Source organism: Mesocricetus auratus, unplaced genomic scaffold (genome assembly GCF_017639785.1).
Source record: "Mesocricetus auratus isolate SY011 unplaced genomic scaffold, BCM_Maur_2.0 Super-Scaffold_100025, whole genome shotgun sequence".
NCBI classification, from domain to species: Eukaryota; Metazoa; Chordata; class Mammalia; order Rodentia; family Cricetidae; genus Mesocricetus; species Mesocricetus auratus.
Genome location: NW_024429206.1, coordinates 16,312,801 through 16,325,282, shown reverse-complemented (window position 1 = coordinate 16,325,282; position 12,482 = coordinate 16,312,801). Strand labels below are relative to the sequence as shown.

Sequence of the window (12,482 nt, the reverse complement as noted above, 5' to 3'; positions counted from 1 at the left end):
TACTATGCAACTGAGGATAGCCTTGAGCCCCTGTTCCTCCTGCCCCCACCTCCAGAGTGCTGGGGTGGCAGCTGTGCACCACAACGCCCAGCTTAGTTTTTTTTGTTTTTTTAATTGTGTGTATGTGCACCATGTGAGTGCAGGTGCCAGTGGAGGCCAGAAGAGGGCGTCAGTTCCCCTGGAGCTGAAGCTGCAGGCAGGTAAAGGCCATATGACATGAGTGCTAGGAATCAAACTCAGTCCTCTGCAAGAGAAGTAAGCACTCTTAGCCATCTCGCCAGCCCCTGCTTTGGCTTCACACACACAACTTTCTCTATGTGACTCTGGCTAGAAAAGCAAGAACCTGGCACGCAAGTGAGATTCTCTGCGGAGTCTGTCATTTCACACGCGTGGGGCCCAGTTTCGCCCACACTGACAGACACACACAGTCAGAGCACAGGAAACATGTTTGTGCCGGTATGTGCAGGTACATGTATGTGCACATGCCTGTAGAGCCAGAGGCCAACCTCAGGTGTCATTCCTCAGGTGCCATCTACCTCGTTTTGGGGACAAGGTCTAACACTGGCCTGGAGCTCACTGTCCTCTGGTCCCTGCTTTCCCAGTTCTGGGATTCCAAGTGCGCACCACCATGCCCTGTTTGCTTTAACATAAATCCTCAAACTCCGGTCCTCAAGTTTGTAAGAGAAGCCCTTTGCCAGCTGAGCCCACCCAGGGAAACATTTATGGAAGAAATCTAATCAGTAAATCCCAGGATCCATTTTTAAAATGTGTCCAGTCTTCACCGTCATTTGCCTGGGCTAATACAGTAGCCGCTGGGGTCTCCAATCTCTGTCCTCCTCACATCTGCCAACTTCCCCATCACCAGAGGCCTTCTGAGCCCTGTCACCTCCTGACCTCATTTCCCATCCTTTCTTATTTATTTGTTTGTTTATTTATTTATTTTTGCAGCAGTGTGTTATATATGTGTGTGTGTGTCGTGTATGTATATGTGCACACATGTGCCATGGTGCATGCTTGGAGGTCAGAGGTCACATTGCAGGACTCTGTTCTTTTCTCCCATCGTGTGGACTCTAAGCAAGCATAGGTGCCCACCTTGGCAGCAAGCTCCCTTACCCACTGAACCATCTCGACAGCCCTCGTTCCCCACTCTTGTCCTTTCCTCACTTGGACAAACCTGGCTGGCTTCCTTTCTGCTCTTTGTCCCTGCAAAGCACATTCCCACCCTGGGGCTGTGTGTCTTCCCCAGGTCCCCCACTGTGATGGATATTCTTGGCTGCCCACTTGACTACATCTGGAATGGACTGCAATCCAGAAATGGAGGTGAGCACATCTGTGAGAGGCTTTTTGCTTGGTTTGAAGTAGGTGAATCCACTCCTAGTCGACACCTTTGAGGTAGGAAGGCACACACCTTTAATCTGGGTCATACCTGCTGGAAGCCTGTATAAGGACATATAGTAAGGAAGCTTTTGCTCTTTGCCTGCCTGCCCTGGACCCCGCTAGCACGCTCATTCCTGCGCTGGTATTGAAGCCTACTCATTCAGGATCCCAGTGTATGCGTAAGACCAGCTGAGACATCTAGTCTTGTAGCACAAACAACTGATGGATTCGTGGACTTTCCACTCACAGCCAGCCGTTGTTGGATTAGCTGGACTGCAGTCTGTAAGTCATTTTAATAAATCCCTTTAGATAGATGGATAGATAGATACACAGATAACAGGTACATAGATACATAGACACAGATAATGAGATAGATAGATAGATACATACATACATAACATAACATAGGTACATAGATAGATACATATATAGATATAGATTAGATAGATAGATACACAGATAACATAGGTACATAGATACATAGACACAGATAATGAGATAGATAGATACATACATACATACATAACATAACATAGGTACATAGATAGATACATATATAGATATAGATTAGATAGATAGATACACAGATAACATAGGTACATAGATACACTGATACATAGATATAGATAGACAGACAGACAGACAGACAGACAGACAGACAGACAGACAGATAGATAGATAGATAGATAGATAGATAGATATTCACTCTATAAGTTCTGTTACCCTAGGGAACCCTGACTAACACACCTACCTAGCCTCCCCACTCTCCTCTTTAGACCTGGACTCAGGTGCCACTGTTCAAACCCACTGAAGATGACAAACCATCCTCGCCAGCACCCTTATCTGCAGTGTCTCCTGCAGAGCCTCCTATGAGGAAGCCATGTTCCCACTAATTGATGGTTTAATGCCTGCTGCCTTCATGCCACAACCCAAGTCAGGGACCTCAGCCTGTCACTGGTGTCACTCATCTCAGGAAAGTGCAATAAGAATGTGTCCAAATTCCTAAGAATATGGGTGAGAGGTGAGGCAGATTGGAGGAAGACTGTGAGGAGGAAGGAGAGCAGCAGCCACTTTATAGCCAGAGAAACTGAGTCTCAATGCAGTCCAGGTTAGATGAACATTTTCCATACTTCCCAGTCACTGCATGTGTGTGTGCGCATGTGCATGCATGTGTGTGTGTGCGCGTGTGCATGCATGTGCTCATGTGTGTGTATCAGGACCTTACTATATAGCACAGGTTATTCTGAAACTAGGTAGTTCAGGCTCTATTTGAACTTGCAGTGATCCTCCTGCCTCTGCCCCCTGCACACTGGGATTACAACGGTGACCCACCATGCTGGACTTCAGATCTCGAGTTTCTTGTGTGAACCCCCAAACCTGCATTATTAACAGCACCTGCTTCTCAAACGGCAGCAACTAAGAGGTAAGGTCTGCTGGGGAGATGGTCACCCACAGGTGGCCAGGGGGAACTGGGGCCATCCCCACACCCCAGCGACCTGGCTCCCTAGCAACCCCAGGAGCACCCACTGAGAATGGCACCAGCACACAAGGACTCCCAGCCGGAGGACAGGAGCCCAGGGCTGACCCTGGCAAATGATGCTCACAAGCCAACCTTCCCCAGCTCAGGAGACTGGACCAGCCACCAGAGTGAGTTCTCCGTGGGTTAATTCAGACTAAAGCTATGAGACTCCAGGCTCACAATCAATCACCCTCAGTCATAAACCTTGGTGAGCCCGACTAGACCCCATTGATTTCTTATGTAACTATTTTGGGCCTTGGGGCACGGGGAGAGGGAGGGCATACATCAACCAAGGAACCTAGCATCAGGGAAGGGGTTTGGTTCACGCACCCCAGGGGGAGAACGACGTGGCTGCCCAAAGAGAAGGCATTGGAATTAACGGGAAGGACGGGGCTTCCCTCTCCTCCCCAGACAGGGGAGCGTGCACCCAGCCTTGTGTGGCAGCTACAGAAACAAGCGCTTGCCTCTCCCTGTGTCTCTCTCTCCGTGGCTTTGTTGCCTGATTCTGAGGCTGGCAGCCCCTCCCGTGAGACTGAAGCAGATCTTTTGTCCCCTGTGGCATCCCAAGTGCCCAGTGACGGTGAGTATGTGGTTGTTGGATGAGGAGGTAGTGAGTGAGTGCTGAGCGGTGAGTGGACAGACACAGCTTCTGGAGCCTTTGTGTTCCATGCGCTCTACAGAGAGATGCCAGGACCCCGTTCCTCGGCCTGGAACCCTTCTCCAAGGTTGGTTCTTTTTGGTAAATTAGGTCTCAGGCAAAAACAAACAAACAAACAAAAAAACCAATCTGTCACCTCTCCTAATACGTGTCTACAACGGTCAAAGAGCAAAAATAATTTAAATAAATAAACAAATAGTGAAGTAACTATGTCAGAGAAAGAGGACAGAGACCAGCAAGATGACTAAAAGAACCTGCTGCAAATTCAGTTCAGTCCCAGGGGCCCTCGTGGTAGAAGGAAAACACCAACCCCTGTAAGTTGTAAGTTGACCTCTGACCTCCACACATGCACTGTAGGACCACACATGATAGATGGTAGACACATTGATAGATGATAGATAAAAAATAATATAGAGAGTGCACTCTCACCTGAACTCTTGGGGAAGGGTCTAGGCCCTGCCCTATATGAAATGACAGACTATGCACACCCCCATGGAGGGCCTCACCCTCCCTGGGGAAATGAGGGGATAACGGGGGGGGGAGAGCTCGGGAGGAAGGGAGGGAATGGGAGAGGGACCTCTGACTTGTGAAGCAACCTTGTTTCTTATCCAAATTTAAACTGGAAAATAAAATTTTTAAAAAATTAAAAAAAGAAAAAGAAAAAGAAAAAGAAAATAATACAGAGAAAATAAGGAAGAAATTTTATTTACTTATTCACTTTATGTATATGAGTGTTTTGCTTACATGCTTGGTTCCCAAGGAGGTGGTGAGCCTCCATGCAGGTGCTGGGAATCAAACACGGGGTTTTTTGCAACAACAAGTGCCCCTAACCACTGAGCCAACTCCCCAGAGCCCAATTCTTGTTTAATATGTGAAGTGTCTTGCCTGCACGTATGTCTGTGTACCACATATGTGCCCAGGGCCTGTGGAGGTCAGAAGATGGTGTCAGAGCCCCTGGAACTGGAGTCACAGACTGTCTTACTACTGCATCCGGTTGACCGCCCCAGGAGCATCTTTCAAAAGTGTTGCTTCTACCAACAACTCTCATCAGATCCATCCCCAGTCAGTCCCCATCAGACACTTCTGTTGGTGCATTCCTGGGCTTCCCCATCATCATCCAGTCTGACCGAGCTCAGGGAAACAGAGCAGGCTCCCGACCAAGGAGGTACCATCAGGGCAGAAAAGTCATGAGTTTCAAGGAAGAGATGCCATTCTGCACACATGGGCTGTGCTGTCCATCCCTAGGATTCTCTGTGCCTAGGTGTCCCTACCTGGGATATATCCAATCTCATCCCAAGAGCTGCTCAAGAGCCTCAATGAAGTCTTGCATCAAGAAGCCCCTTGGTGAGCTGGGTATGGTGGTGCAATTCCATATAGCCTCAGCTCTCAAGTTCAAGGCCAGCCTCAACTCTATGCAACACCCAGTATTATCTTTTAATATTTTATTTTTATTTATGTGTGCATGTGAGTGTGCCCAAACATGTGTATGCCACAGGTGTTGGTGGAAGTCAGGAAAAGGCATTGGTTCCCCTGCAGCTGGAGTTACAGGAAGTTGTGAGCCAGCCAACACCGGTGCTGGGAACTGAGCCTTGGGGGTCCTCCAAAGAACAGAAATTTGCTTTTAGTAGCTACTCTGTCTCTCCAGCCCAAAGACACAGCATTTTTTAAGCTGCTTGGTGGATGGCTCCTGGCTTGTGGCTCTTGTCTCTGTAGCTCTGCCTATGGGGACAGCCTCACTCCTGTAAATTTATCACAAGCCTTGTGTTTACTGGGAAGCCCCAGTCCCATAATGAGATCCTTAGAGAAGTAGTTCAGGGCCAGTCTTCCAGATGGGGAAATGGAGTTTTGGAGAGGCCAAGGGGCTAAGCCAATACTGCCAATATCTCAAACCTGAACGGAGGTACTGACAGCTCCAGTTGAGAGGAAGGAGTTGGTGGTGGTGGTGTGTGCATGTACGTGTGTGTGTGTGTGTGTGTGTGTGTGTGTGTGTGTGTGTGTGTGTCTATTTACATATGTTTGCAGGTACAAATGGTGACCAAAGGTTACTTTGGGATGTCATTTCTCGAGTGCTATTCACCTTGTGTTTTTTTATTTGGTTGTTTTGTTTTGTTGTTGTTTTTCGAGAGGTCTCTTGCTGGCCTGGAATGCACCAAGTAGGCTAGGCTGGCTGGTCAATGAGCCCCACGGATCCTCCCGTCTCCACAGCATACACCACTACCCCTGGCTTTTTGATGTGGGTCCTAGGGAACTCACCCAGATCTCATGCTTAGAAGCCAAGAACTTAACCAACAGAGCCTTCTACCCAGCCCCTCAACTTTGGTAGAGCTTGTTGTTTGAGTCAGGGCCTCACTGCAGGAGCCCTGGCTGGCCTGGAACTCACTATGGAAACCACACTGATCTTGAACTCACAGAGATTCACCTGTCTCTGCCTCCTGAGTGCCGGGTTCAAAGGTGTGCACCACCACACCCATCACCAATTTTGTGTTTTAATTTTTTTCTTTTCTTTTTAGTGGCAAATGCTCATTGAAAATAGTAACGGCTTTCATAGACATTTTCAAATAAGTACATCTGTGCCTCGACCACACCTACGTGCCCTCCCTTTTCTCCCCTCCCCCCCATAATTCCCATTCATCCCCACAGACTCCCTTCTACTTTCTCATACCACATGGGGTGTGACTTTATGTGCCCATATAAAACCTATGACTTAACGTGTGCATATAAAACTGAGGATCTACAGAGGAGAGGAAATAAGTGATATTTGTCTCTCTGAAGCAGACTGATTTCACTTAACTGGGACTTTTTTTCCTCCCATGCCAGCAAGTAAAAATGAGACAGCCATTCCAGATGTCCCCAAAGGTGGCCAATATCTCCATGGGGAGGGGGGGTACAACTTCCTTGCCTGCTCTGTCTTCCCCAATACCAGGCACCTCTGCGACCAACAGCGGGAGCTTCCACAGAGCAGACTCGAGACGAGAAAAACTCCCACCAAACAGAATAGCTCATGAGAGGCACAACTTTCCCCTTGGCAAGAGACACAGCCCTATGTTCCTAGGTCTAAGCCAACACCAAAGACCAAGAACTCAGGGCCTGCAAGAGGCACCTCTCTGGCTTCATCTGCAAAATGGAACACAGAGGTGCCTACCCCAAGAGGATTGTTGCAATTGTTGCAAGTCAGTGACGCCACAGTTAGAAAGGGCTCAGGGTAGTCCACAGGCAGAGCCAGCCTATGTCACTACTGATTCCAGGACACCTTCGAGAGGAAAAACTAGAGGCTGTGGAGATGGCCTAAAGTGTTTACGGGCAAGCCTGAGGACCTGAGTTCAATCCCAGGCACCCACCTAAAAAGCCAGGTGCAGCAATGCACTCTGTAACCCCAGCACCCCAGAGACAGAGGATCCCTTCGGCTCGCTGGCCAGACAGTCTAGACTAATTGGTGAGCTCCAGATCCAGTAAGAGGCTGTCTCAAAAAGCAAGGAAGAGTGATCGCCTGATGTTGACCTCTGACCTCCATATGCATACACACAACCAGTAGGAGCAGAGAACAAGAAACCACAAAGGACCGGGAGGCAGGTATGCACGCACGCGCGTGACAATATTTGCCCTTTATTTTTTTTAAAGCATTATTTGGGAGGGGTGCACATGACATGGAATGCAGATGGAAGTTGCGTGGCTTAGCCCCCCTGTAAACATCTTCACCCACAAGTATAAATGGAAGCCCTCGCCCACCTGCAGAGGCGCGTGCTCTCTGGTGCTCCTAGCAGAAAAGGCTCGTGGAGCCTGCCACACAGAGTGCGGCCCCGGGAGCTCCCACTCGCATCGGCACCCGCACCCTTCTGACTCCTGTGCCTATTTTTCAGGTTGGGCCCCTTTCAGTCAAAGGACTGTGGTTGTCAGAGCCTGGGACTCCTTAAGTGGCAAACGCCTTAGCCAGCAAAGCGCTAGGTGTGAGGTTAGAAAGTCCAGGGCAACGAGCGGACTGAGTTTTAGTCCCACACAAGTTCACACCTTCTGCCTGGCCCCAGCATCCCGAACCTGCCGCTGAGCTGTGCCCAGAAACGCCTTCCTGCTCTGGACCACTTCCTCCCCAAGAGCTGCGGGGGGGGGCACCTAAGCCCCCCCTCCCCTCCTCCTCCTCCTCACAGACCAAGGGCCATAGCCTGCGGGAAAATGGACTCTCTCCACCCTCCTCAAAGGACCTGGAGAGAAAGGGCTACCCGGAACTCTGAGAAGCAAACTCAAGGGCTTTACTGGCCGAGACCACCCTCCCAGACTCCGAGCCAGCAAATGAGGGGCTTCTTTTTGTCCGGATCATGGCAACCGCTGCGCTCTTTGTTGGCTCCAGTCACCGAAGTGGAGCTCCTGAGGAAGCCCCGCGCTTCCTGGTCCCTGCCACTGGCGGGAGGAGGGGCGCCAGATGATTTACTCTGGGAAGGTCCCCAATGCCATTAAATCACTGGAGGCTGCGACAGAATTAGCATTTTCCCCTACTCCCACTTCCCCACATCACAGAGCCACCCCTTCTCAAGACCCTGTGTAATGAGAAACAAATAGACCACTCGCCACTGCACGGGGACCGGGCAAGGCTAAGCCCTGGGACTTGCAAGCCAACAGCGCCGTCCCTACAATTGCAAACTTGTCACTAGCAAGGCTCTGGGAGGGAGCACCCTACCCACCCCACTTCACAGACAACCCCCCCCCGAAAAGCATCAAGGGTCAACAAAGCAAGGCTTGTCGATTTCCCCCAGGGGACGTGATCTGTAACTACATCACTAATTTCCAAAGCCACAGCATGCATAAACATCGTTTGAATGATGGGGCCCCCTGGTCGCTAAGCCGGAGGATTTGTGCTGACTCCAAGTACAATTCCGTATGCTTCAGCCCTCACGAGGCTCCAAGAAGTCCGCCCACCACTCTCCTTCCCGGGGTAACTGCCCACGCAGAAAGGGGGCACAGGCGACAGCGCTCGCGTGCCATGGGAGCATCTCCTCAAAGCTGAAGTCTCCCAAGCCCCTCTCCCAGGATCTCAGCCAGTCCAAGGTTGGTCCAGAAATGATCTGGAAAATGCAGCCAGTTCTAGACGAAGCTGGTTAACTCCCAACCAACCAAGTGTAGGCAGCTCTTTCAGGAACATCACCCCTGCTTTGGAGCTAAATATAGATTTAGCAAACTGTGTTCTCTTTATGTCCCTGGTGAGAACCGGTGGAAGGCATAGGCGACCAAGGACCCCAAGCATGGAAAAACTCTGCCTTGGTGGCTATGCTGACAGCGTCCTCAGAGGGCTAGGGATGGGTTCCCAAGGATGGCACATCCTCCCTCCCACCACAAGCCGCTCAGAGCCATGCACAGGCTTTTCCGTGGCTGGGTGGGGCTGGACTGGGTGAGGGGACTCGTTCGGGCACAAGACAAGAGAAAGGCAGCTTCCTCCTCCAAGGTTTCCCAGAACCGCTCTTGAACACAGCCAGGCGAACGCTGACCCCCATAGAGAGAGAAAATAGCCACAACACTGCAATTTTCAAGTCCGAGGGACTGTGCACTTTGGCAAACGCGTCTCAGGGCTTCCGCTCTGAGGAAGCGGCCTGGACCCCGTCAGTGCCCCACTCCAGGCCGCAGATCAGTGCCAAGAGCCAAACAGCTCGCGGCTGCTCATTAACCACGCCAAGGAAGAGCTCTCCACTTTAAGACCAGTGCCATCCTCCCGGGGCCCAGCCAAAGCCCAGGGCCGGCCACTATCTCTCCAAGTGGAAAGTCTTAGTAAATATTTGGGGTCACTTGAGGGCATCTGGGAGGAAGGCAATATTTACTTTTTCCCCATGCACAGTCATCCTTATAAACAAGTCGGCATCCAGGCTTGCTCCTAAGTGAGACCTCACCCAGGCAGTCAGAGCCGCAAAGTTAAGGTTGCGTTTTTTCCTTCTGCATTCTGGGTATCTGTGTGGTTGGTTGATTTAGGAACCGGGAAGGAATGCTCTCGGTCTAAAGCTACCTGCTCCCAAAAACGTGTGTTTTAAAGGTCTGGGGAACACAACCCTCGCGCGCACATGAACATGGCTCGTGACTGTCGCTTCTTCCCAGCCTTTAGAATTGTCTCCACTTGCCTCGGGTGGAGGAGGGGGAGGTACTGTCATTTTAGGATAAGCTTCCTCTACAACCAACATGTAGCAACACTGAGGTGGCCGAGCTGAGCCAGCTCCAGCCCAGGCTGCAAACAGCAAATACCTAGCTATTCTGACTTCCCGGTTCGCGGGCTTTAGGCGACAGCTGCGCTGGTCCCAGCCTGGAGCTCGGCTCCCCGATCCCGGGGCAAAGGCTTTGAACATCTACACGTTAGACATCACCAGATGCCTGCACGAACGACCCGGGGTTGCTGAACCATGCTCCCGGATCCTGCCGGCCCACGGGTCAGAGCGCTGGGGTGACCTGCGCTTCCAGGGGGCGAGCGGTGGGGTCACCTGGTTGCCTTCGGGAGCCACTTGGGGGAGTGGGTGCCTTTAGGAGGCTGGAGACAGAAGGACAACCAGGTGCGGGAGGGACTATGGCCAAACCAGACATCGCCGGCCGAGACGACCTCCAGGCCCCGCAGGTGTCCAGGCAACAGGACAGCGAGCGGTCCACGGTCACTGGGCCACGACATCCCCCGCAGCCCCCGGGGCCCAGGTGCCCGGCCGAGTGAGGAGGGGAATCTGGGGAGCCCTGCCTGTGGCTTCCGGAGCCCCAAAGGGATGCGAAGGGCAGCTGGGACTGGAGAGGAGGCAAAGGGGACGCGCGCGGGGCTTGGGCCGCCCAGTGCTTCCCAGCCCCGCCAAGAGCAGGAGGCGGCGGTCGCCCGGGACTTGGGACCCAGGCAGCAACTTTGCGCGCGGGGTCGGGGAGGGGACGCGGCCGCGTTACCTGCGCAGCGGAGCGCGCTCAGCGCCAGCAGCAGCCCGAGCGACGCGGCCGGGGCCCGCATGGTCCTCCGGGGAGCCGGCGCCGGGCTCCGCTCGCTCCTGCGCCGCCGCCTCCCACACCTCTCGGCTCCGCGCTCGGCCGCCGGCTGCAGACGGCGCCCGGGATCAGCGCCCGCCCGCCCTGCACTTGGCCCGAGTTGCGCGGCCCCCGCCGGCGCCGCGGCTCCTGCGCCCTAGCGCGCGTCCCATCCCGCCGCCGCCTCGGCCAGCGCCAGCTGCCGGCCGCCCCTCAAGCCAGCGCGAGAGTGAGCGAGCCGAGCAGGGAGGAGGGGAGGGAGGAGGGAGGAGGAGGGGAGCAGCCAGGAGGAAAGAGGAGGGAGGAGGACAGGAAAGGAGGAGGAGGGAGAAGGGGAAGGGAGGAGGGAGGAGGAGGGAACGGGAGGAGGAGGAATGGGGCTGGAAGGAGGAGGATGGAGTTGAGAGGCGAGGAGAAAGGGAAGGGGAGGGAGGAAGAAGAGGAATGGGGTCTAGAAGGAGGGAGGAAGAACGCACCCGGGGATAGAAAATGATAGAGAAAGGGGAGGCGGGAGGTGCCCCTCCCCTGCCCCAGGGCCAAGACACCAGGCGGCCACCCAGCGGTTAAGCAGCGGGATGTGCCACTCAATCCCAGGGTAGGGGGCAGGGCCGCAGAGGCCTGTGGAGACCAGAGCAGGTAGTCTCCTAGGGACAGAGAGACAGCGCAGAGTGTTAACTGGGTTCCCAGGGTGTGTTGGGAGTGCAACAATGGGCGTCCCCGAGGTCGAGAGGCAAAGCAACTACAGGAGGGCTCGCAGAAGACGAGTCTGCGAGGGACAGATTGCGACAAGGCACTTGATGGATGAGGTGCGGCCTGAGGGCCCTCAAGAGTGTCTGCCAGCACAGGGCAGACCAGGGCTCTCGTAGGGTGCTGGGTGTCTGCAGTGTGTTAAGCCCGTGCTACGAATTCCCCACCAGGGCGAGTCATCCATTCGTCCACGAGGTGAGCCAGGCTTCAGCCAGCATGGAAATGCAGTCGCAGGTAACAGAGGCCCAGAAACTACAGTCCGTCTGGAAGCACGGCTCCTAGGCGACAGGTTGAAGCAGGGACTTCTCTAGTCACCCTAAGAGACCCTAGAAGTTCCCTCCACCAGGCTGCAAGGCCAGTTGCTGTGGAGTCCGCCTACCTGGGTCCTGCTCTGCCTACCTCATCACACCTGCCACCAGTGTCTAGTGCCCCGGCTTTGGGTGGAAAAAACAGGTCAAACTTCAAATCGGTGAGCTGGGGTGATGCAGACTTCAGATCAGTGTCCTTAGCTGAGAACACAGCTCTGCCTGTAGAACCTAGGGCAGCCAGAACTCAGAAGCCTCAGTTTCCCAACCTGAAACACCATGGAAGTCCTGGCTACCTCTAGCTGGTGTCCCCAGTAATACTCAGGAAACCCCTGACCTGATCCGCCACCAAGGACAGCACGCACCCTCACGCTCCCCGGGGCAGCCATTAGCACTGGTGTCTGATTTCCCTCCAAGGGCGGGCATCGGAACACTGCAGCCTTCCCAGCTGGTGATGGGGTTGGCAGACCCTGCTTCATTAGGAGGGGCTCATTAGCCCAGGAAGAAAAGAGCAAGAAGCAGGTGCCTGGTCCTAGGCCAGGTTGGTTACCAGGAAGGAATTGGGCTCTGCCTTCCACGGGAGCCTATGTCCTGGCCAAGGCGCTCCTGGAAACAGCATCAGCGGCTGGAGAGCGGCTTCTCCCTGGGTTTGGAGAGTCTATCTGTCCCCTGTCAGGGACTGTGCCTGTGGGGGTGCTGCCCAGCCTTGGGACCTTCAGTGTGTTGCTCCTGACACCCCCCCTCACTTCCTCATGAGTACTGCTGAGTTGAGCACCTACTGTGTGCAAGGCCTAGGCTGAATGGTGTTGGCTCAGAAAGGAAATGCAACAGGCCCGCCTCTCCTGAGGATCAGGGGGGTAAAGGGCAGCCCCATGGTGCAGGTACCTCAGGCTGCAAACACAGCCGCAGGAAG

At 53.5% G+C, this 12,482-nt stretch overlaps 1 protein-coding gene across 1 annotated transcript in view; it reads right to left on the bottom strand.

Annotated features, from left to right (window-relative positions):
• Window positions 1–10,680, bottom strand: part of Tmem132b (transmembrane protein 132B) — a 243,877-nt gene extending 233,197 nt beyond the window's left edge. Inside the window, 1 exon segment of the mRNA XM_005080599.4 lies at window positions 10,443–10,680. Within this exon segment, the coding sequence (XP_005080656.2) occupies window positions 10,443–10,503 (61 nt within the window). The 5' untranslated portion in view covers window positions 10,504–10,680.
• Between the last annotated feature and the right edge of the window lie 1,802 nt (window positions 10,681–12,482).